Below are 26,407 nucleotides of genomic sequence, written 5' to 3'. Positions count from 1 at the left end.
CTGGACCTGTCATTGTAACTGAGTTAAAGAGAAAGGTGGAGCATAGTTGGATGCTGTACTGTCAGATTTTTATAAAATGTTAATTAAAGTCTATTTTTCTTTCATATCTCGCAAGAAATTTACTAAGAAATCTACTGTAACTGACTCACTAAAACAAACTATGGGATGGGGGATGGGGGCGGGGGGGAGTCAGGAGTAATTGGATTATGTTTTGTCCATTTTACAGACAAAGAGGTCGCCTGCTTAAAGTGTGCCAGAAATGTATGCAGCACCATAATGGATTGGACGTTCTTTAGCTTTCATTGGTGGCCCACTGCAAGAAACCCAGGCATTATTGAAATATGTTAATAGATATTGTTAATGTATATCATTTCTAGCAAGCATAAATGAGCCATGTTATGAGCTCAACTCATTGCATACATTCACACACAGGGACATATTCTCTGCAAGCAAAATGAATATGGTGGCCAGGTTCAATTCCGACCTTGGGTGTCTGTCTGTGTGGAGTTTGCATTTTCTCCCAGTGTCGGCGTGCATTTCCTCCGGGTGCTCCGGTTTCCTCCCACAGTCCAAAGATGTGCAGGTAAAGTGGATTGGCCATGCTAAAATTGCCTCTTACTGTCCAAAGATATGCAGGTTAGGTTACAGGGATGGGGTGGGCCTTGCTAGAGTGCTGTTTCGGAGGGTTGGTACAGACTTGATAGGCTGAATGGTCTCCTTCTGCACTGCAGGGATTCTATGTTCAAGCCTTGCACATATTTTGAACTACCTGGGAGCTTGAGGAGCCTATAGTCCCCCATTGCTTTCGCTATGGCAATCCCTCAGCTGATTGGAGTCAACTTGCCAACTAATTATCATTCTTTTCTCTGTCGTATAACTTGTGATCATTTGAAATTTTGCCTTCTTGTGTTTGTCCTGGTAAGTGCAGGCTGTAGAGCTTTGGCAACATCTCTCTTTTCAGCTGTCAATCAGTTTTCAATGCTTATGGTGATCAGGCAAGGTGATAGACACACTGCTTGTGAGCCACCAGCAATTCATCATCTTACCCATTCAGTCTGCTGAGCAGGTGGTTAGGTCACTAGGATTTACTCATTTCCACTTGTGCTGCCCACCATAGACTACGGGCTGAATAAAACACACCTGGAAGTCAGCAGAGTTCTGACATCCGGGCCCGTCACAGTCACACACTTGATAATGCGCTAATTGCTGCCAGTTAGTGGCAAGGGCCAGTTACAGGCCGTCATCCCCCTCAATGTGTGCTGGAGGGTGGGAGTCTAGTCTTGGAAGCTGCAGGCTATGATTTGGAACAAGGTCATGGACAGTTCTTTAAAGGGCCCCCTGGTGCAGGTCAGCATCAGGTAACCCATCATATGCTTATTGAAAAGGAGAAAACGCGGATTGTTAAGATTTCTGAGTTTTGCAGTATATTAAGTCTTTTAATCTGGGCTTCTGTCTGTCAATCATCTCACTCATCAGAGTGCCATTACCATCGCTGAATCCCCCACAATCAACAACCTGGGGGTTACCATTGATCAGAAACTGAACTGGACTGTGGTATTATCGTAACTGTAAGAGCTGCAAGGGTTACTGAAATGTCTAGAGTAGCCACGAGAATAAGCTACAGCTACAAGTATATAAGGTATTGATGCTAAGCTTTGTGGGGAGTGTAGTGCAGGAGTTAGCTAGAGACAGACAGAAGTAAAGATAGTGTGAGTAAGAGCAGATCATAGTTTAGAAAATTAAAGATGCGGTGGGTTTCTAAAGGATAGCTAATGTCACGCAAATCAATTAGAATTCTCCAAAAGTGTCATGAGTGATGAGTAAAGAACTTTCTTTTTCTGTGGTGTTTTTAATATCTTCTAAACTCGTTGGCGTTTAGAAGGATGAGGGGGGATCTTATTGAAACTTACAGGATACTGTGAGGTCTGGATAGAATGGCCATGAAGAGGATGTTTCCACTTGTAGGAGAAACTAGAACCAGAGGAACATAGAACATAGAACAGTACAGCAAAGTACAGGCCCTTCAGCCCACGATGTTGTGCCGACCATTTATCCTCATCCAAGATCAACCTAACCTACACCCCTTCAATTTACTGCTGATCATGGGCCTGTCCAAGAGTCGCTTAAATGTCCCTAATGACTCTGGCTCCATCTCCGCTGGCAGAGGACACAATCTCAGACTAAAGGGACGATCCTTTAAAACAGAGATGGGGAGGAATTTCATCAGCCAGAGGGTGGTCAATCTGTGGAACTCTTTGCCGCAGAAGGCAGTGGAGGCCAAATCACCGAGTGTCTTTAAGACAGAGATAGATAGGTTCTTGATTAATAAGGAGATCAAGGGTTATGGTGAGAAGGCAGGAGAATGGGGATGAGAAAATGAGCCATATTGAATGGCGGAGGAGACTCGATGGGCTGAGTGGCCTAATTCTGCTCCTATGTCTTATGGTCTAAGGCAAACCAGAAGATAGAGAGTCTCAAGAAGCCTGACCACTTCAGGACAAATAGTAAACTGTGTTAAAATTGGACATTCTTTAAACGGCAGTTTGAAGTTTTCCTTTCTGCCTCCACACTGGATAGTGCCTCTGATCAAAGAAAAATAGCACTCCTATTAAATGTGGCTAGATCGCAAGCATTATAATTCCTTTATAATTCCTTTGAATATACCGCGGAAGAAGACAAAATAAAATATAACATGGTGCTACAAAAGTTCGATACACACTGCAAGAAGCCGGTGAATGAGACCTATGAGCGCCACATGTTCAGAAAAAGGCTGCAGTTAAGAGGGGAGTGGGTAGATTTTATAAAACAGCTTTAAAGTTAAGAGCGCAGTCCTGTAATGTTTCCTCAGCTTCAGATTCAATGCTGCGTGAACAAATTGCTTTTGGGGTAAATGACGAACGTTTGTGTGCAAAAATTCTAAGACGACCGATTTTACCGCTAGAAGTCATGATTAATATGTGCAAAGGCAGTGAAAAGGCATCCTCAGAATATGCAGAGTTTGTGGCTAACAAAAAGAGCGTGAAATCGGGAAATGTGGCTGATGCCATTAATGCTGTGTCGCAGCAAAGAAAACTGCATACAACGGCTGGCGGCCATTTTGAGAGTGACATGATGTGCACACGCTGTGGCCATGCCCACAGTTTAAAAAAGTGTCTGACAAACAGCAAACAATGCTTCAATTGTTGCAATGATGTGGAGATGCCGGCGTTGGACTGGGGTGAGCACAGTAAGAAGTCTTACAACACCAGGTTAAAGTCCAACAGGTTTGTTTCAAACACTAGCGTTTGGAGCACTGCTCCTTCCTCAGGTGACCTGATTCAGGAGCACATACAAATATTATCACAAAAAGAAAATTGAGACAAGCTCATAGGACACTACTAATAAAGAAATGTGACTGACTGATTTACAATGGTGACACTATAGTCACAAGAGGATCCTTGTTAGAAATGGTGACATCGAAATGCCCATCGACTTTGAGATAGTGGAAGATGATTAGTCATCGTTAATTGGGATGGATGCTTGCAAAGAAATTGAAGCTAGTTGAAAGGGTTCACGCAACCAGTACTTTGACTGACTGGCATGGGGTCAACGACCCCATTGAGAATACCTTATCCAGAGCTACCACTGATGCTGACACATCAGACACAGAGATAATAAATATAGTTGAAGCTCAAGCCTTTCTTTGCTGAGATACTTTCAGTGTCTGAGCGAAAGCTACGCATCACCAAAGCCGAAACATAAAAGGATTTGATGGTCCAGAGGGTGAAGTACCTCAAAGTAGAGTAGTCCAATGGATATTGATCTGCCTTTTGAAGTATAAAGGATGATCTTACTGTAATAGATGGTTTCCTACTCAAGGGAGATAGGATTGCAATTCCTGCCAGTCTACATCAAGTAATCTGCAGCAGATTCACAAGGGTCATCAAGGCATTGAAACGTGTCATAAAAGAGCTAGACAGTCAGTATATTGGCCTGGAATCAACAGAGATGTTGATCAATATGTACAAGAATGCACAATCTGCCAGATGCATCAGCCTGTGCAGAGCAGAGAAAGCATGAAAGAAATGGAAATTGTCACCAGTCCATGGAACAAATTGGGCATGGATTTGTTTTATTTTAAAGGCCGTGACTATCTTGTTGCCATAGACTATTACTCAACTATCCGGAGGTGATGATGCTGAATGATTCGACAGAAAGATCTGTCATAAGGGCAAGAAAATCAATTTTTGCACGCAATGGGATACCTTTACATGTTGTCTCTGACAATGGTCCTTGTTTCTCAAGCTGGGAGAGGACATTGTTTGCAGAGAAATACAACTTCAATCACATTACTTCAAGCCTATGTTGTCCTCAGTCAAATGACAAAGCAGAGGAGTGAGTAGGAATTGTTCCCCAAAGCAATTAAATGAAAATCGCTTATTGTCACAAGTAGGCTTCAAATGAAGTTACTGTGAAAAGCCCCTCGTCGCCACATTCCCACGCCTGTTTGGGGTGGCTGGCACAGGAATCGATGATAATCAAGATCTATCATTGGTGTTGTTGACATACAGAGCAACACCACTATCAACTGGATTATCGCCTGCTCAGATGCTAATGGATAGAATAATTCGCACCATATTACCTGAGATAACCATTCCAGATATTGATCATCAAGAGACCCACAACTGTATCAGATCAAGAAAACAGAAGCTAAAAGAGGACTACGATAGACAAACAAAACCTCTACCTGAATTAAAAGAAGAAGGTGACTTTGTATGCATTCAGAATCCTGATGGTGGATGGCAACAAATAGCAAACGTTCTAAGACAAGTCACACCCAGATCGTACTTAGTTCAGACTGAACAAGGGTACATGTTCAGACGAAACAGAAGAGCACTGTTGCACATCAAACATCATGTTAAGTCTCAACATTAGAATTTTATTGATCCAGATAACATCTTGAAGGACATTGACTTTCCCAATCCTTACTTGACACCAATACAGCAAGAAGATATGGAAGAGCAATTGCATACTTTGAAGTTACCATTAAGAAGATCAACAATAAAGACAAGACCACCAAAAAGACTAAATTTGTGATGACTGTAATAGTTATTCATTTCATCAAAAGTGATGGAACAGTTATTTGCAAATGAATGTAGAAACTGACAACAAGTTTATGATCAATACTAGCTAATAGTAAGGTTCCTGCATGGAATGGAATATTCAAAGAAAAATATCACAACCAAAGTTTATAATAATTTTTCTTTTACAAAGAAAGGGGGATGTGGTATTATCATAACTGTAAGAACTGCAAGGGTTAATGAAATGTCTAGAGCAGCCACTAGAGGGAGCTACAGCTACAAGTATATTAGGCATTGTTGCTCAGCCTATTGGGAGAGTAGTGCAGGAATTAGCTAGAGATAGACAGAAGGACGGTTAGTGTGGGAAAGAGCAGATCATAGTTTATAACAGTATAACAGTTGTAGATGAGTGCAGTTTATATGTTAATAGTCAACTGTGAATTATTTAGGAGTACATGTCGAATCCAAATTAGTAGTGTTAATAAATGTATAGTTTAGTTCAATTTCAAGCTATTTTGTTGTCTTTGTGAACACTACGCCAACCATCCTGAATTTAGCAACACCACACGGACTAGCCACATTAATACTGTGGCAACTGTATTAGTTGACACCAAGATAATATTTTGCACAGTGTGGGATCACGGATCTCTAAGTTGAAGTCACTGGGAATCCATGGGAAATCTCTCCTTTGGTTGGAATCATGCCGAGTACAAAGGAGGATAGCAAAAGCTTTTGTAGGCCAAACAGCCCTAGGAAATGGTTTCAAGAGTTCCCCAGAGTATGGCCTAGACCTAACCATCTTCAGCTACTTTATCAATGTTCTTCCTCCATCGTAAGGTTGGAAGTAGTGAAGTCTACTGATGATTGCGCAATGTTGAGAACCATTTGCAACTCTTCAGATTCTGAAGCAGTCTGTGTCCACATGCAGCAGGACCTAGACAATATTCAGGCTTTGACTGATAAGTGGTAAGTAACAATTGCCTCGTAATGATGATCTCCAATATGAGAGAATATAAGCATCTCTCCTTGACAGTTAATGGTATTACCGACACTGAATCCCTCACTCTCAGCATTGACCAGAACCTATGGGCAACACGATGGCGCAGTGGTGAGCACTGCTGCCTCACGATGCCAAGGTCCCAAGTTTGATCCCAGCTCTGGGCCATTGTCTATGTAGAGTTTGCACATTCTCCCCGTGTTTGCGTGGGTTTCGCCCCCACAACCCAAAGATGTGCAGAGTAGGTGGCTTGGCCACACTAAATTGCCCCTTCATTGGAAAAAATGAATTGGGCACTCTAAATGATTTTTAAAAGAAAAAGAAACATTGACCAGAAACTGAATTGGACCAGCTATATAAATACTGTGGCTACAAAAGCAGGTCAGTGGCTGGGAAACCAGCAGTGAGTAACTCACCTTCTGACTCCTTAAACCCTGCATCATCTACAAAGCATAAGTCAGGACTGTACATAGAACATAGAACATAGACCGATACAACGCAGTACAGGCCCTTCGGCCCACGATGTTGCACCGACATGGGAAGTCAAAAACTAAAGGCCATCTAACCTACACTATGCCATTATCATCCATATGCTTATCCAATAAACTTTTAAATGCCCACAATGTTGGCGAGTTCACTACTGTTGCAGGTAGGGCATTCCACGGCCTCACCACTCTTTGCGTAAAAAACCTACCTCTGACGTCTGTCCTATATCTATTACCCCTCAATTTAAGGCTATGTCCCCTCGTGCTTGCCACCTCCATCCGCGGGAGAAGGCTCTCACTGTCCACCCTATCTAACCCTCTGATCATTTTGTATGCCTCTATTAAGTCACCTCTTAACCTTCTTCTCTCTAACGAGAACAACCTCAAGTCCATCAGCCTTTCCTTGCCTGGATGAGGGCGGTCCCAATAACACTCAAGAAGTTCAACACCATCCAGGACAAAGCAGCCCATCCACCACCATAAACATTCACTAGCTCCAACACAGTAACAGCAGTGTGTACCATCCACAAGATGCACTGCAACAACTCATCAAGGCTTCTTCAGCAGCAACGTCCAAACTCACAACCTCTAACACCTAGAAAGACAAGGGCAACAGACACATGGGACCACAGCCACCTTGAAGTTTCCCTCCAAGCCACACACCATTCTAACATGGAACTACATCATCATCAAAACCTTGGAACTCCCTCCCTAATAGCACAATCGGTGTCCTTACACCAGATGGACTGCAAAGGTTCAAGAAGGCAACTCACCACCACCTTCTCAAAGGCAATTAAAAATGGGCAACAAATACTGCATCCCCCGACAGAATATTTTTACACATTATATCCACGTCATACTGTTTTGCTACACCCACACACAGGTAATATTGCCCCAGTAAAAGATTATGCATGATTTGTGTATTTTCTCATTTTATTTTATATTCATTATTATAAACCTGCAGAATAACTTTACATGCCAGAAAAGTCTAATTTTTAGAAATTCTGAAGTGCCTGGTGAGGAAAATGTTGGAGGTTTATTATATTCAAGTGTATTTAGAAAATTAAAGATGCTTATAGGTTTCTAAAGGATAATGTCACACAAATCAATTAGAATTCTCCAAAAGTGTCATGAGTGATTAATAAAGAACTTTCTTTTTCTGTGGTGTCTTTAATATCTTCAAATCATCCCAGAATGATTTACAATCAATAGATTACTAGTTATCAAACTGTGATTGTCACAAAAGGTATTGATCAATGTTAATAATCACAGTATAGAAGGAGGTGGTACGGATAATGGATAGGATGAAATATGAAGAGGGTTGATCAGGCTAGTGTAGTTGGTGTTGTGTATATGGACTTTCAAAACGCTTATGATATAGCACCACAGAATAGACTTTAGCAAAATTGAAGCCACGGGATTGCGGAGCTAGTAATAGGGTGGCACATGGGCACAGTGGTTAGCACTGCTGCCTCACAGTGCCAGAGACTTGGGTTCAATTCGGACTTGGATGACCGTCTGCGTGGAGTTTGCACTTTCTCCCTGTGGGATTCCTCCACGTGCTCCGGTTTCCTACCACAGTCCAAAGATGTGCAAGTTAGGTGGATTGGTCATGCTAAAATTGCCCCTGAATGTCCAAAGGATTAGGTGGGGTTACAGGATTATTGGGATACAGTGGAGGCACCTAGGCAGGGTGCTCTTTCAGAGATCAGCGCACACCCAATGAACCAAATGGTCTCATTCTGCTGCAAGGATTCTATGAAAATCAATGAAGGGACAGAAAGCAGAGAGTAGTGGTGAACTGGGGGGAAGGTGGTGCTCTAGATGGTAATTGCTCATGACTTTGATATATGCTTAGATAGATCCCTACTATACTCCCTGCACAAACACGACTACATGGCAAAATTTGGTTCCAACTCCATCTACAAGCTTGCTGACGACACGACCATAGTGGGCCGGATCTCGAATAACGATGAGTCAGAATACAGAAGGGAGATAGGGAACCTAGTGGAGTGGTGCAACGACAAAAATCTGTACCTCAATGAAAGCAAAACTAAAGAGCTGGTCATCGACTTCAGGAAGCAAAGTACTGTACACACTTGTCAGCATGAATGTTGCCGATGTGGAGATGGGACAGCTTCAAAATTCTGTCCTGGTCCACCCACGTCGACGCTACCACCAAGAAAGCACGACAGCGCCATACCTCCTCAGGAAACTAAGGAAATACGGCATGTCCACATTAACGCTTATCAACTGTTATGAAAATGAAATGAAATGAAAATCCCTTATTGTCACGAGTAGGTTTCAATGAAGTTACTGTGAAAAGCCCCTAGTTGCCACATTCTGGCACCTGTTCAGGGAGGCTGGTACGGAATTGAACCATGCTGCTTGCCTACCTTTGTCTGCTTTAAAAGCCAGCAATTTAGCCCAGTGTGCTAAACCAGCCCCTGTTACAGATGCACCATAGAAAGCATCCAATCTGGTTGCATCGCAGCCTGGTATGGCAACTGCTCGGCCCAAGACCGCAAGAAACTACAGAGTCGTGAACACAGCCCAGTCCATCACACAAACTTGCCTCCCATCCATTGACTCACTGGGGAAAGGTGCCTGGGGAAAGCGGGCAGCATAATCAGCAGGTTGTGGTTCATGGCACGTCAGAAGTGTGATGAACCATAGTCTGTATAAGGAAACGGCAAGTTTAAAGTCCACCTTTGCTGAGGAATGCCCCGCATCAAAACAACTTTATTGCTCACATGCCCCCTATGCCAAATTATGGCATTCCATATTCAGGCAAAAAGAGAAAGAAGGTGGGGTGGTGTTGATCGTTAAGGGTGAAATCAGTGCAATAGTGCGAGAGGATATTCGCTCGGAAAACCTAGGTGTAGAAACAGTCAATGTGGAACAAAGAGGCAACAAGAGACAAAAATAACATCAGTGTGAGTTGTCTATGGGTCTCTAAACTCCTCTTGTAAAGTTTAATTGCAGCATCAAAAGAAGCTAGTTAATTAGGAACATATAAATTAGGAGCAGAAGTAGGCAATTTAGCCCTTCGAGCCTGCTCTGCCATTCAATCAGGTCATGGCTGATCTCTTCCTGGTCTCAAAGTCAACTCCCAGCCTGTTCCCCATATCTCTTTAACCTGTCTTTTATCATAAATATATCTATCTCCTTCTTGAAACCATTTAATGATTCAGAGTCCAACACAATGGGGTATCAGGTTCCATAAATTCACCACCCTCTGCAGTTGTAGTTTCTCCTCACCTCAGGTTTAAATATACTGATTCTCAACCTATATCTGAGACATCTCGTTCTAGCTTGCCTCACAAGAAAGAATATTTGGTCTACGTTTATCAATCCCTCTGAATATTTTATATATGTTAATCAGATCCCCTCTCGTTCTTCTAAACTGCAGCGAGTATAAGCCCTAACTGTTTTGTAAACAGTTCAGGTCTGAGGACTGACCCCTACGGCCCCCGCTAGTTACATTTCATCAGCCAGGTAAGGACCCATTCATCCCAACCCTCTGCTTTCTGTCAGTTAACCAATCCTCAATCCAACCTGGTACTCTATCCCCAATCCACTGCAATCTCACCTTCTGGATCAGTCTTTTATGTGGCACCTTGTCAAATACCTTCTGAAAGTCTAGATCTACCACATCCACAGGTACCCCATTATTCACCTTGCTGGTTACACCCTCAAAGAACTCAAGCAAGCTTGCCAAGAATGACCTACCCTTCATAAACCATGCTAACAATTGCAGATTGAGCTTTGTCTTTTCAGATGTTCAATCATCTGCTCCTTAATGATTGATTTCAGCAACTTCCTCAGCACAGAGGTCAAACTAGCTGGTCTATAATTTCCTACTTTTTGTCTCTCTCCCTTTTTGAACAGGGGTATCACATTGGTGTGACAACTGGTTTAATTCAGTTTCAGAAGCCTTGAATTAGGGGCCCTAAAAGTAGGGCTCCTTCAGTGTACCTTGTTTTCCCTGGAGTGCTGCCTTGTTGCATTAGAGTGTAGCTGGAGTTTGATGAAACAGAGGCTCTTAAGGGGTAGGTTTTAAGGAATAATGTGATTTCATTGCTAATTCCAATCTAAAGGCTGGTTTGTTCTATAATTTAGCAATTAACTAAAAGTTGTTTTTTTGATTGGGTGAACCTTAATTGCAGTATTTAACCAGGAATGTACAGGCTCGCAGCTGACGCTAGTTAGTTGGATAACCTGTTTAATCCAGTTGCAGAAGTCTTTAATGTGGGGCCATAAAAGGAGGGCTTCCTCAGTGCTGCCTTGTTTGTACTGGAGAGCTGTCTTGTTGCATCACAGTGTAGCTGGAGTTTGATGAAACAAGGAGGAGGATTTTAGTCCCTTATTTTCTTGATGAGTCAGGTTGGTGAGTACTTCTGCTCTTTAAAAAATAAGTAACCTCTTGGGGAATGTAGAGATTAAGGGGAAAGTGGGAGCTTAAGTAACTCTTACAGTAGAGAGCACCAGAGATCGTGGAGAAAGCAAATCTGGTGAGGAGCAGCAGATTAGTGGGAAAACTTTGAAAGGAGCAGCCCAGCGAACCTTCACTCAATCCAGAGGTGGAGTTATTGAGGTGATATCAGAATTCCAACATGGCATGGGGAAAATTGAAGCTGCTGATTGTATATATTTATACTACTTTTATAGCTCATAGTTTGTAAAGTATTATTTTATACTCTGTAAGGGCTACATTCTGTATTAATAAGGCCAAGGAAAGAAGGGTACTAAATAATTCATATGATTTAATTTTAAGAGTCCTTTAAAAGTGTAATCCAAATGTATAAGTCACGGCAGGAGAGCTCAAAACTGTTGTTTGCTCCTCCTGCCCTATGTGGGAAGCCAAGCATACTTTCAGTGTCCAGGGCCAGTATGTGTGCAAGAATTGTCTCCAGTTGCTGCTCCTGGAAGGCTGGGTTTCAGAGCTGGAGCACAGCTGAGAATACTGTGGAGCATCCACGAGGCAGAAAGTATTGTGGACAGCACATAGAGAGAGGTGGAGCATCCACGAGGCAGAAAGTATTGTGTTCAGCACATAGAGAGAGGTGGTCACACCACAGGCTAAGACTCCACAGGCAGGAAGGATGACCATCAGGCAGACTAAGAGGACTAGGAAGGCAGTGTAGGAATCTCCTGTGGCTATTCCCCTGCAAAACAAATATACCGCTTTGGATACTGTATGGTATGTTGCCTCCCTGGTGCTAGGGTCAAGGATATTTCACAGCGGCTACAGAACATTCTGGAGGGGGAGGGGGATCAATCAGTGGCCGTGATATATACATCGATACTAATAACATTGGTTTAAAAAAAAGGGATGATGTCCGAAAAGCCAAATACAGGAAATTAGCAAGTAAGTTGAAAAGTAGGACCTGAAAGGTAGTGATCGCAGGATTACTACCAGTGCCATAAATACTGGGGGAGATCAAAACTGGGAACTTAATATTCAGGGATATTTGATGTTTTGGAAAGACTGGAGGGAAAGAAAAGGTGGTGGGGTAGCACTGTTAATATGACAATAAATGAGGGCAGTTGTGAAAGATGATCTAGCCTCACTTTAGGGACAGTTTTGTAAAGCAATATGTCATTGAGCCAACCAGAGAACAGGCTATCTTAGATCTGGTAATGGGTAATGAGGCAGATTTAATAAATGGCCTCAGAGTAAAAGATCCCCTTGGAAGTAGTGTTCATAACATGTTAGAATTTAATAGTCAGAAACAACTGTGTTTAACTTAAATAAAGGGAATTACAATGAAATGAAGATTGAGATGCTGAAGTGAACTGGTCACTTAGGTTAGCAGGAAAGACAGTAAACAAGCAGTGGCACAAGTAGTAGCCGACATTTAAGAAGGTAATTCATGAATCTCAGCAAAAATATATCCCAGTAAGGAGAAAATATTCTAAGAAAGGGGTAAACCAACTATTGCTAACCAACGGACTTAAGGAGTATATTAAGTTGAAAGAAAAAGCGGATAAGGAGGCAAAAGTCAGTGGTAGCCCCGGAGATTGGGATAAACTCAGAAACCAGCAAAGGAGGACGAATAAGATGATAAAGAAAGAGAGAGAAAATAAACTCCGAGGGTAAACGAATGAGGAATATAAAAACTGACAATAAGAGCTTCTTTAAACATGTAAAAAGGAAGAGAGAGGTAAATGTGAACATAGGCTCAAAATGTATCTGGGGAGATAGTTATCGAACAAGGAAAACAGATACTTTGCATCGGTCTTTACGGTGGAATATACTTCGAACATCCCTTTAATTCTAAAGAATACAGGTAGTGGAGGGAGGGTACAGTTGAGAAAAGGGGGTGGGCAGGTAAGGTCTGGCTCTGGGATGGGGGATTGTGTGAGTGTGTGCAGGGTGTTCTGTGTGATACTCAGTCTAGGTGTGTTAAATAGTTACTCTGAAGTTAGAGCTGATTTATTTCCTTCTGACTCTTTTAGAATAACTATCAGGGTAAAACTGTCAGAACCACGCAAAGTTAGTGATTAAATTGCTTCTGTCAGAAGACACCCAGCCCAGCGCAATTGTCCAGGAGAAGCTATCCTACGTGGGAACACTCCTGAGGGATTCCCCAGCGCATCATTGGGGTATCCCATAAATGCGAAGCTGGGGAACCAGAAAATATGTGCCATTGATTAAGAGGGGAAAAATGTAGTCTGAGAGTAAATTTGCAAGTAACATAAGCAGATTGTAAAAGCTTATAAAAAGAAAAAGATTAGTGAAGACAAATGTAGGTCCCTTACAGTCCAAAACAGGAGAATTTATGAAATGAAAACCGCTTATTGTCACAAGTAGGCTTCAAAATGAAGTTACTGTGAAAAGCCTCCACTCGCCACATTCCGGCGCCTGTTCGGGGAGGCTATTACGGGAATTGAACCCGCGCTGCTGGCCTTGGTCTGTTGTCCAAGCCAGCTATTTAGCCCACTGTGCTAAACCAGCCCCTTTATAATAAATTTATAATGGAGAACAAGGAAATGGCAGCACAATTAAGCCACTACTTTAGTGCTTCCCGGAGGAAGACACAAAGCACTTTCCAGAAGTGCTAAGAAATCAAGGGTCTTCTGAGAAGGAGGAATTAAAGGAAATTCGTCTTACTAACAAAATTATGGTGGAAAAATTAATGGGACTGAAAGTCGAATCCCCAGGGCCTGATAATCTACATCCCAGAGTCTAAAGGAGGTAGACATGGAAATAGTGGATGCGATAGTTGTCACCTTCCAAAATTCTGCAGGTTCTGGATCATTCCCGGCAGATTGAAGGGTGGCAAATTTCATCCCAATATTTAGAAAAGGAGGGAGGGAGAAAACAAGGAATAACAGACTGGTTAACCAAACATAAGTGGTGGGGAAAATGCTGGAGCCCATTCAGGAGGACAGTAGGATGTGATAACAGGACACTTAGAAATTATCAACAGGATTAGATAAAGTCAATCTGGATTTTATGATAGGGAAATCATGTTTCACAAACCTACTGGAGTTTTTGAGGATGCAGCAAGTCGCTAAGATAAGGATGGACCAGTGGATATGATACATTTGGATTTTCAGAAAGCTTTTGATAAAGTCCCACATTTGGGTTGGTGTGCAAAATGAGAACACGTGGGATCGGGGTAATATACTGACATGGACTGAGAATTTGTTAGCAGACAGGAAACAGACAGTAGGAATAAATGGGTCCTTTTTGAAGTGGCAGGCTGTGACGAGTGATGTCCCATAGGGATCAGTGCTTGGGCCCTAGCTATTCACAATGTCCATGAATTATTTGGATGAGGGAGCCAAATGTAATATTTCCAAGTTTACCAAAGACATGAAACTTGGTGGGAAGGTAGTCTTGAGGAGGATGTTAAGAGGCTTCAAGGTGATTTCGCCAAGTTGATTGAGTAGACAAATATGTAGCAGATGCAGTGTAACGTGGATAAATGTGAAGTTTTCCACTTTGGACAGAGAAACAGAATGGCAGAGAAATATTTAAATGGTGACAGATTGGGAAATGTTAACTTACAAACGGATCTGGGTGTCCTTGTACACCAATCACTGAAAGCAAGCATGCAGTTCGGAAGGAAAATGGTATGTTGGTCTTCGTTGCAAATGGACATGAATACAGGAGCAAACATGTCTTACTACAGCTGTACAGGGCCTTGGTGAGTTCACACCTCGAATATTATGTTTTGGTCTCCTTGTCTAAGAAAGGATATACTTGTCATTGAGTGAGTTCAGCAAAGGTTCACCAGACTGATTCCTGGGTTGGCAGGATTGTCCTAAGAGAAGAGATTGAGTCAACTAGGCATGTATTCACTGGAATCAGTAAATTGAAGTGGTGTAGGTTAGGTTGATCTTTGATTAGGATAAATGGTCGGCACAACAGTGAGGCCCGAAGGGCCTGGAGTGTGCTGTACTGTTCTATGTTCTATGTAAATGCATAAAATTCTGACAGGGTTGGGTGGACTGGATACAGGGGTGTTGTTTCCTCTGGCTGGGGCGTCTAGGACAAGGGGTCACAGTCTCAGGATATGGGGTCGGCCATTTAGGACTGAGATGAGGAGAAATGCCTTTACTAGGAGCGCTGAATCCATGGAATTATCTACCACAGAAGACTGTGGAGGCTAAATAACTGAATATGTTTAAGAAGAAAAGAGATAGATTTCTAGATTCTAAAGATGTCAGTGGGGCACAGAGAGAGCGCTGGATTATGGTGTTGAGATATGAATGGAAGAGCAGACTCAAAAGGGCCCAATTACCTACTCCTCTTTCATCCACTATACACTGTATTGAAGCAATGGGCCCTATTGTGACAGGAAAATGTGTAATAAAAGTGCTTTTAAAACAGTAATTCATAATAATAAGCTTTTACTACAGCCCAACGAAAGTGTCAATTGCCAGACCTTTTAAAGTATCAATAGCTGAAACTGCAAGCACGTGAAACCTCTTTACCTTGTGTGAATAAACATAATGAAACAGACAGAAGGGATCAGAGAGCCAGAGCAGTTAATCTTGCATTTCTGGACTGGCTGAATGCATGTCAGAATGTACAATGATGCACCTAGTAGTGGAAGTGATAGAGATTGAATGAGAGATGTGAGCATTGAGCAGTGGAATTGGTCTTTATCAACAGGCAAACCAAGGAGCTCAGTGTAAACTGCCATCTTGATTGTAGCAAAGTGGAAGCCTTTCCCTACTGGAGGAAAATTTTAAAGGGAACATTTTCCCAGTGAGCAGAGATGTACAGAAACAAACCTTCGTCAGTACAGACAGTAAACCTCTCTGGTAGAACATAGAACATACAGTGCGGAAACAGGCCATTCGGCCATCGAGTCTGCACCGACCCACTTAAGCCCTCACATCCACCCTATCCCTGCAACCTAATAGCCCCTCCTAACGTTTTGGTCACTAAGGGCAATTTATCATGGCCAATCCACCTAACCTGCACGCCTTTGGACTGTGGGAGGAAACCGGAGCACCTGGAGGAAACCCACACAGACACAGAGAGAACGTGCAGACTCCGCACAGAAAGTGACCCAGCGGGGAATTGAATCTGGGACCCTGGCGCTGTAAAGCCACAGTGCTACCCACGTGTGCTACCGTGCTACCCATGCAGTTAGACTTTAATTCTCAATATGATTTGCATAAGTAATACTATTTACATTTGATTACTAACTAAGAGAGTGACTACATTCTAACAACTACAGAGTTTCACAGTTAATTATAAATAAAAGAATGTTGCTGCAATAAAGTCATAAATTACTTCAAGTATTTGCGTGCAATTGTGCAAATTATCCAACTCCAGGCTTTAGGTTTAATCACGGCAGGCAAGCAGAATATCAGTATTTATTTTCAATTTTGATAATTACTATTTGAATGGCAAGCAAAATATTTGCAGTAAGGTTCTTGGTAACGGCAGGGACAACAAAACTTATCAGTCTTCATTTGATTCTGATTAATGTTGCAAGTGTTGAAACAAAGTTAGCTTGGACCTTTTAGAAAAACTGGGTATAGTTTTATGGCCTGTGGGAAGGCAAAATTCAAGTTCTATTCAAATCATTTCCAACTTCAGCTGCAGTGAGAAGTGCCCTCAAACTATCAAGTTGTTTGTTATGTGGATAACTTTGAATACATCTTACTAAATCTTTATTTCAATGCAGTTCTGAATGAAGTGTGGTTCCTAAGCAGTTTCTGGTGGGCGTGCATGCCCGCAGTACAGAATAAATCCCAATTTGAATAAGAGCAATCAACTGTTAGAAGTGATGGAAGGTGAGCCTCTTGTATTAAATGAAAATGTTGTTCTGAGATGAGAATTGAGATCGGGTTTTAAGATAATAAAGAGCCCAGCAATTAATTCAACCAAGAGTGCTTTAAGCCTTTACTAAGTACAGGGTGAATGCTGCCTTGGGCTTCTTCTGCACCATTATCCAAAATGCTGTGATGAAGTTTTGCATTCATTAAATACATTCCCAATCAGAGCACAGAATAAACAAGCCTCTCTTTGTTATACAGAAAGTGAAAAGTAAAGTCTAACCTGCCAGCGTTAATGAGAGCAGGATTAGATCCTGTGCAGATATCCTCCACAACATAGGGATTTTCTTCGCAGGAAGTATTTAACACTGTATAATTGGGCTTACACACTGTAAGAAAATATGGAGCATGGTACCCAGTTGACAGCTGAATAATGTCAGTGATGAGTGCGGTAGCACAAAGGCCAAACACATGAACTCCTAAAACACTCAAGAGAAATCAAAAATAATTAGCATGACAATTTTCATCTCCAGCTGCTCGTTCAGAATCATATGGAACAAAAATGTTAATCCCAAATACTGACAAATTAATGCCAAAAATATCAAAGCTGCTCGAAACTACACGTACCACCATTAAGGAACATAATTAGCCCAATCAGTATACCAGAGAGAATTTTGAGAGTTTTGTACCTGTTGATGAACCAAGTTAAGTATAATGTACAGTTTACAGCTATTTATTTTCACAGAATTAGAACACTTCCAGCAAATAGGTTAATAAAATGATGTCTCTATGATTCTTATTACCGGCAACAATTGAAATATAAACTCAACTGAAGAACAGAAATCATATTCCACACCAGAGGATAAAATGATTTTGCTTTTATATATTTACATCTTAATTTATATGTTGGACGGCACAGAGATTATTTTCAGTTTTAATGGTGGTTCAAATAAAGTTGAAGGGGTAGAAATTCATCTTGAGCAGTGGTGCCTGTTCCAGGCAGAACCTGACACTTAAGTCCGTGGGGAGCAGTGAAGCTCCGTATCAGGAGCTGTGTGTAGTGGTCAGCCGATCCGATACAGTCTATGTTACACTACCGCCTGAGGCAAATTTCTATCATGAAATGACAGAAGCATGAGCCTGTAAGCTAAGCAGTTCTATATAATGAAATGCTTGATAGTATAGGACTTGACTATTGCTGGAAAAAGAAACATGCTACCAAAGCTTTTTGTCTTTCACTTATCAGGATAAGCTCACAAGAAATTACCGAACTACTGGAGGAATACCTAGTTATACTGCATGAGAAGAGAGTGCTGATTGGTTGGCAAGTGGACTCTGATTGGTGGAAGAGCTGCCATGGGGAAGGCAACTTGAAGCAGTTAGCTGCCCGGCTTGGTTCAAGTTCTCTCCCATGCTATATTCTCCACGGCAACACCTCCATCTATCAGAGTCCACTTGCCAACCAATCAGCACTCTTCTTGTGTAGGCCAAATTGTTTCCCTGTTACTGTTGATAAGACCATAAGACATAGGAGCAGAATTAGGCCACTTGGCCCATCGGGTCTGCTCTGCCATTCAATCATGGCTGATATTTTCTCATCCCCATTCTCCTGCCTTCTCCCCATAACCCCTGATCACCTTATTAATCAAGAACCTATCTATCTCTGTCTTAAAGACACTCAGTGAATTGGCCTCCACAGCCTTCTGCGGCAAAGAGTTCCACAGATTCACCACCCCCTCTGGCTGAAGAAATTCCTTCTCATCTGTTTTAAAGTATCGCCCCTTTAATCTGAGATGGTGTCCTCTGGTTCCTACAAGTGGAAACGTCCACTCTATCCAGGCCTCGCAGTATCTTGTAAGTTTCAATATTATCCCCTCTCCTCCTTCTAAACTCCCAATGAGTACAGACCCATAGTCCTCAAACGTTCCTCATACGACAAGTTCTTCATTCCAGGGATTATTCTTGTGAACCTCCTCTGGACCCTTTCCAAGGCCAGCACATCCTTCCTTAGATATGGGGCCCAAAACTGCTCATAGTACTCCAAATGGGGTCTGTCCAGAGCCTTATACAGCTCAGAAGTGATAATTTCTTGCAAGCTACGCTGGTGAGTGCAATATGCAGTTTTGACACCATGTTCTTTTTCAGCAATACTCTACGAAATGTATTCTTATTAATTATCAATACACTATAAAATTTAATTTCCACACCATGAATATATTATAATAAATTTGTTTCTTTAAAAACCATTTGCAAGAAGCAAATAGCATTCGATTTGTTCTAATAAGCCTGATTGAATAAAGTTAGTCTTGCCAGCTTTAGTGCATTCATTAATCTTTAGCGTTGTGATGATTGTACACATTCACCTTTTGATATCCGTGCAATGTTCAATTTGAAATATGTCAATGAGGCTCAGATTGTGTTTATAATCATGGGTACTGAACCGGAAGTAATGTCAAAAAAATGTCTTGTGATATTTAAGTAAGCTCTTGTGATATTTAAGTAATCAACCTGTGAACACTGCTGTCTGTAAATCATCGCAACAAATCATGTACCAGGACCACATTATTTTGCTTTCGTAATAGGAATGCAAATTTAAACAAGAGACCTAAAAAGAACATTTTATTTAACTGAATACTGCTGTTACGTTCAGTAGATTTTCTCTGAGTAAACCTATACTTTCAATAAGAGTCTTTGCAACATTCACTGTGCTCGACAATCTAGAACTGATTTTAAAAAAGGAAATTTTCTCAAATCGGGACTGCTAATTAATCGTTTGAGTTTTTTCTGTAACCCCATAGCTGTCAAATCGTGCTGCACTTGGTGCTGAACAGGACAACCTGACTGAACAGTGTTCCTGGAATCTGAAACGAAAGAGAAAATGCTGGAAAATCTCAGCAGGTCTAGCAGCATCTGTAGGGAGAGAAAAGCGCTAACGTTTCGAGTCCGATGACTCTGTCAAAGCTGAGTTCCTGGAATGGTCACCAGACATTGTGACAAGGAGCAGATGGGTATGACACAGGAATCGGTATATTTAATGTAATAAGTAGCTCTTGTAAAACGGATTCCTTTCGTCGGTGTTGCAATCATCATTTATAGCGTAGTTATTTCCACTTGTTGGCTGGGAGAGGAGTTATTTCCACTTGCTGGCTGGGAGAGGATTTCCTGCTGTTATCATTGAAAACACCTGGGTCTTCTGAGAATACGCATCAGGTTTAAATGTAAAATTAATGTCCCAAAAGGCTAATAATTTGTGACAGTTTTCACAGTCAATGGCCAGGAAGGGATCTTGTGCAACTCTCCCAAGACAGGTTGCTTTGAGGTACATTGCCTGAGGTCTAACTATTTAGCAGCACAGTAGTACACTGGCTAGCACTGTTGCTTCACAGCACCAGGGTCCCAGTTCAATTTCCGACTTGGGTCACTGTCTGTGTGGAGTCTGCACGTTCTCCCCATGTCTGCGTGGGTTTCCTCCGGGTGCTCCGGTTTCCTGCTACAAGTCCCGAAAGAAGTGCTGTTAGGTAATTTGGACATTCTGAATTCTCCCTCTGTGCGCAGGAGCCGGAATGTGGCAACTAGAGGCTTTTCACAGTAACTTCATTGCAGTGTTAATGTAAGCTTACTAGTGACAATAAAGATTATTATTATTATTTTAAAATGGATGGATCAAGAAAAGATGCTGATAGATTCCCCCCCTCCAATGTCATTTTTGGACATTATTTCCAGTGTGGGCCTTGCGCAACCCAGCCAGTATCACCTGGGAGCTAGGCCAAAGGAAATCTGCCAGGTGAGTTCTTCTTTACTTTACTGGAACAGGGAGGAGCAAGGGTGCACCTACCAGTCCCACAAATCCAACTGCTGCTCTGGCTTGTTTGCACCCCAGCCCTCAGTCAATTAGACTGCCTACCCCAGAACCCACCTTCTGATGTGTTGGGTACTCTGGATCTGTGGAGACTGCGTTTACCTCAGCAGTAACACATACAGGCTACCAACACTTGAAATAGTACAACACTATTTTATTAAGCTAGGAACTGTTGAACATACTTTCACTGTGGGTCGACACTATGTTTGATTAAACTGAAGACCTTGGCCTATCCTAACCAGTCTATACTATCAGCACATGGTAAAGATCTGTGCTACAAGCTGTGAGCTCTGTCCTTCTCAGAGGCTTCATCCCGAATGAGCGGGAAAACTAGTGCCCTCTGTCTTTATAGTGAGTGTGCTCTAACTGGTGATTGGCTGCAGTGTTGTGTGTGTTGATTGGTCTCGCAGTGTGTCAGTCAGTGTGTGTCTGCACCATGATATACTGCTGTGTATATTATGACACCTTCCTCCAGCTTGTGGATTACACCCAAGGCAATTGGATTCTGGCCGCAAGCCCCTGTTGACCTGCTTTAAATGATGCCCAAGCCTCCAGCCAGCCACTGGAAACCACTCCGGGGGGGGGGAAAATCCATCCCATTATTGCTATAGCCTTTGAAAAGTCAATGTGAATAGAATCATATTTAAATATCTTTTTGTTTAAGCCTATATTCATAGCAGCCATTTCCCAATTACACCGAATTGTACACCAAAGTGTTGGTTTGAAAACACAGCGCATCCAATTGTCATGTTAAATTTAACATGTACTGCTCATACAGGTAAGATTAGCCACTCCTTTCCAACTGAATGACACCAGTTGGTAACAATATCAAAGTCTGGCAGCATTCTCATTTCAGCAGAAACGTAAATGGAAATCCAAGTCAGATCTCTGGATTGCAAACTTTTTCTATTCCATGATATACGAACCAGTATTTGAACCCACCAACAAATCTGACAGCTCGCCTCAGGAACGAGTTGAAGTTACAGCCACCAGCATTGATGTTGGCCTCAGAACCAATTCCATTTCTTCTTTTAGTCAGACAACAGTAAAGAATACCTTCGCCGATCATAATCTGCAATGACAAGAAGGGTGGTGATGCCTATTAGTCATGTCGCTGGAGAGCATATTAGAACTGAAAATGCTTTCCACCATCGTTAGAAACACTCCTCATAATGTCTCAAAGCAATGCTTAGTCGTCTTCATATCACAGATGAAAAGGAATTTGCTACACAACATGTCCAAAGCATGTTCTCCCTGGGATTTTCTTTACTGCATAAATCAATTCCTAACTGGAAAAACTCACAGTCCATTAGAAAATAATATTTTTTAAATGTTAACCATTCATTTTAGCTGTAATCAATATCTTCTGTTCTTTTAGCATTTGAACATGCTTTGTGCATGACGGGAATGAGGTTTAGTAAATAAACTAAATGTAAGTATTCCTTCATGGGGGCGGGAGAGACTCTATGCTCCCCGGGGGTGGTTTGGAAGGTGGGCAGGGGCATAAAATTGAGAGGAATGCCATGAGCGGCATTCAAGTTCTCTATCTGGCTGCCCCCGTCCCCGCCACAATTTTTTGAATGTGGGGAGGAGATGTCGAGTTGCCTGCCCATCTATGGGCCAACTGAATCTTAAGTGGCCTCAATTAGTGGCCACTGAAAGACCACTTCTGCTCCTACTGAAACGTTCCTTGTGTTGAGAGGTCAACACTCAATAGGACCTCCTGTAGTTTTCACTGCTTGGGCTGCTGGTTGGTAGATACATTACGGACCCCTGAGGCCCATCAAACCCCACGCCAATCCCATGTTCTTGCCCTGTCAGGGTTTCACCTTCCATCACCTGGCAGCTATGGTACCCTCGCTAGACTAATGCTTTCTCACCTAATCTGCTGAAATCTCTTGTCACCCCACCTCCCCCCAATTCTAACTGCCCGTCTGGCTCCAATGGTGATCTCTAATTGGGATCAGGTGCAACCTCAGCAGTAGACACCTGATGCTGTTGGGACCAGAGTGTCGTGTTAAGCCTCAATAATCATTCCGAAGCTAGACTAGCCACATACTGTCGAGAGCTGCCAGCCATTTGATTTGCTGGCAGCTCTCTATGGCAGTGCTTCCTTTCCCCAGCAGAGGGAAGAAGTCTTGCTGAGTCAATTAACATGCTGATGAGCATTACATACTTGTGGGTCAGCCCACCAGATTGGGGGTGACATCACCTCCAATCTTTATGCCAAGGGGAGGGTGGCAACATTACTGCATCATAGAAATTGCCCCAAATTCAGTGGCAAAGGAACAGCACTTGCTAGAAAATGTGATTAGAATAGATAGGTTCTTGATGGCCAACACAGACATTGCGGGCTGAAGGGCCTCTTTGACTTGTCATTCACCTTGTGGGCAGCTGGCCACAAACATTTCATGGGTATGTCAGTGGCAATATTGTCTAATTTACATCTATCCCAGCACGTTACCCTCTTCAGAGATCTCTGGAGCTCGATTTACCCATTGGTGACGGAAAACAGGAATGAGATCGCACCACTTGTGAGAACTTGACTGAGTTTTGGATTTTCCTGTCCAATTGAAGTTAGTGGGATGGGACGGATTTCAGCCATCACTGAGTTTGCTATTGATCCTAAAGGGAGAGAGTTGGTGCCAGAGTCTGCCACTGTACAATAGGGACCCAAGATGGCACTGGGGAGCCAGAGGCCTGGCACCCATGAGGGGGAGATCCTCTTCCCAAATGGTGGTAGGAGGAGGACACCCCATTCTGCAGCATGGGCACCTCTTGTTTTATCATTATCATCTTTATCTCCCTCTGCCAGAAGCCCCCCATCTCTCGCAACGCCGCAACCCCCCCCCTCAACGCCGGGTCCCCCCCCTCAACGCCGGTACCCACACCCCCCCCTCTCTCCCCCTCCCCCCCCTTCCTTCCTCCCCCCCCTCCCTTCCTCCCCCCCCTCCCTTCCTCCCCCCCCTCCCTTCCTCCCCCCCTTCCTTCCTCCCCCCCTTCCTTCCTCCCCCCCTTCCTTCCTCCCCCCCCTTCCTTCCTCCGTTAGTGGGGGGGGTGCGGCGTTAGTGGGGGGTGGGGGGTGGAGGGGTGCGGCGTTGGAGGGGGGTAGGGGTGGTGAAGGGGGTAGGGGTGGTGAGGGGGGGTTGGGGTAGGGGCAGCGGCGTGCAGAGGAGGGGGCGACTGATGCCCGGGGCCAACGCACCGTCGCCCCCCCTCTGCACGCAGCTGCCCCTACCCCAACCCCCTCCCCTCACCACCCCTACCCCCTTCACCACCCCTACCCCCCTCCAACGCCGCACCCCTCCACCCCCCACCCCCCACTAACGCCGCACCCCCCCCCCACTAACGGAGGAAGGGGGGGAGGAGGAAGGAGGGGGGGAGGAGGAAGGAAGGGGGAGGAGGAAGGAAGGGGGGAGGAGGAAGGAAGGGGGGAGGAGGAAGGAGGGGGGAGGAGGAAGGAGGGAGGGAGGAGGAAGGAGGGGGGACGGAGAAAGGAAGGGGGGAGGAGGAAGGAAGGGGGGGAGGAGGAAGGAAGGGGGGAGGAGGAAGGAGGGGGGGAGGAGGAAGGAAGGGGGGGAGGAGGAAGGAAGGGGGGAGGAGGAAGGAAGGGGGGGAGGAGGAAGGAAGGGGGGGAGGAGGAAGGAAGGGGGGAGGAGGAAGGAAGGGGGGAGGAGGAAGGAAGGGGGGAGGAGGAAGGAAGGGGGGAGGAGGAAGGAAGGGGGGAGGAGGAAGGAAGGGGGGAGGAGGAAGGAAGGGGGGAGGAGGAAGGAAGGGGGGAGGAGGAAGGAAGGGGGAGGAGGAAGGAAGGGGGAGGAGGAAGGAAGGGGGGAGGAGGAAGGAAGGGGGGAGGAAGGAAGGAAGGGGGGAGGAGGAAGGAAGGGGGGAGGAGGAAGGAAGGGGGGAGGAGGAAGGAAGGGGGGAGGAGGAAGGAAGGGGGAGGAGGAAGGAAGGAAGGGGGAGGAGGAAGGAGGGGGGGGGAGGAGGAAGGAGGGGGGGGAGGAGGAAGGGGGGGAGGTGGAAGGAAGGGGGGGAGGAGGAAGGAAGGGGGGGAGGAGGAGAGAGGGGGGAGGAGGAGAGAGGGGGAGGGGGGAGGAGGAGAGAGGGGGGAGGAGGAGAGAGAGAGGGGGGTGTGTGGGACCGGCCTTCAGAGGGAGGGGGACGGGGTGTGGGTACCGCCGTTGAGAGGGGGGGGGTTGCGGCGTTGAGGGTGGGGGGTTGCGGCGTTGCGAGAGATGGGGGGCGGCGTTGGAGGGGGGTAGGGGGTGGTGGGGAGGGGGGTAGGGTGTGTTGGAGGGGGGTAGGGGTGGTGGGGAGGGGGGGGTAGGGGCGTTGGAGGGGAGGTAGGGGTGGTGAGGGGGGGGTGGTTGGGTAGGGGGCAGCGGCGTACAGAGGGGGGGGCGACGGTGCGTTGGCCCAGGGCATCCGTAGCCCCCCCTCTCTGACACGCCGCTGCCCCCAAACCCCCCCCCCCCCCGATGCAGGAACCCCCCCGGATGCCAGCAACCCACCCCCCCGATGCCGCACACCCCCCCGCCCGGATGCCAGCAACCCCCCCCCCCCCCCCCCCCACGATGCCCCACCCGCAACCCACAGCCGGATGCCCGCAAACCCACCCCACACGGATACCAGACAACCTCACCACACCGATGCCGCAAACCCACCCCCCCCATGCCGCAACCCCCCCACCCGGATGCCGCAACCCACCCCCGGATTACCGGCAACCCACCACCCATCGATGCCGCAACCCCCCGGATGCTCGCAACACCCCCCCCCCCAATGCCGGCACCCCCCCCCCCCCCCCACCCCCCCCCCCCCCCCCCCCCCCCCCCCCCACCCCCCCCCCCCCCCCCCGGATGCCGCAACCCCCCGGATGCCGCAACCCACCCCCCGGTGCCGCAACCCACCCCCCCGATGCTGCAACCCCCGGATGCCGCAACCCACCCCCCCCCCCCCCGATGCCGCAACCACCCACCCAGACACTGAACTGCGTCAACCATCATCAATGGTTGACGCCGTTTTAAAGCAACTGTGATTTTCGCCGACGTGACCCGTGGCCACGTCGGCGGGACTTCGGCCCATCCGGGCCGGAGATTTGTGGACACTAAAAAAAAAAATGAAATCCCGCCGGCGCCAGCTGTTTTCAGAGGCTGCCGGCAGGATTTGCACAGCGCCGGTTTTTGGCCGGTGGGAGATTTAAAACCCTGCGGGAGCGGAAATAACGCCGCTGCCCGCCGATTCTCCGACCCTGCGTGGGGTCGGAGAATCCCGCCCCAGATGTGTAATGTAAAGTGCCATAAGCCCCAGATGATTTAGGCTGCATTCGCCTTTAGAGCAGTGGAGCTGACTGGTGGCGATTTAACCTGAGGATCACCACGCCTCCGGCCAAGGGCAAGGTAGAGTTGAGCTCTTCTATTAAAGCAAAATATTATCTTTCATATGACTGATGCATAGTAACATGGAAGCTGTTTTTTGGATAACATCGCTGAGGGATAGCTTATAGATGAGAAGTAAACAACAGCCAAGAAAACCCCAAGAGGTAACAGAACAAGAGTGGAAAGGAGAGCAACTGCAGGAGAGTCCCTGGTTCCGATTTAGATAGCTATGAACTGAACCAAGCTGGGGCAGTTCTCTCCAGCTAATGGACCCTTTGGAGTTTTCCACATTTCCCATACCAGCCTCCCCGAACAGGTGCCGGAATGTGGTGACGAGAGGCTTTTCACAGTAACTTCATTTGAAGCCTACTTGTGACAATAAG

General features: G+C 45.1%; 1 protein-coding gene across 1 annotated transcript in view; it reads right to left on the bottom strand.

Annotated features, from left to right (window-relative positions):
• The window catches only part of plppr4a (phospholipid phosphatase related 4a), an 89,216-nt gene that overhangs the window by 21,062 nt on the left and 41,747 nt on the right, over positions 1–26,407 (bottom strand). The window contains exons 3-4 of the mRNA XM_038793923.1: positions 21,592–21,721; positions 17,074–17,269 (exon numbers count right to left, since the gene is read on the bottom strand). Of these exons, the coding sequence (XP_038649851.1) occupies positions 17,074–17,269; positions 21,592–21,721 (326 nt within the window). The remainder of the gene's footprint in view (positions 1–17,073; positions 17,270–21,591; positions 21,722–26,407) is intronic.

The sequence above is a fragment of the Scyliorhinus canicula genome, chromosome 4 (assembly GCF_902713615.1).
Source record: "Scyliorhinus canicula chromosome 4, sScyCan1.1, whole genome shotgun sequence".
NCBI lineage: Eukaryota > Metazoa > Chordata > Chondrichthyes > Carcharhiniformes > Scyliorhinidae > Scyliorhinus > Scyliorhinus canicula.
The sequence above is the reverse complement of the archived record's forward strand: the minus strand, read 5'-3'. Positions and strand labels throughout refer to the sequence as shown.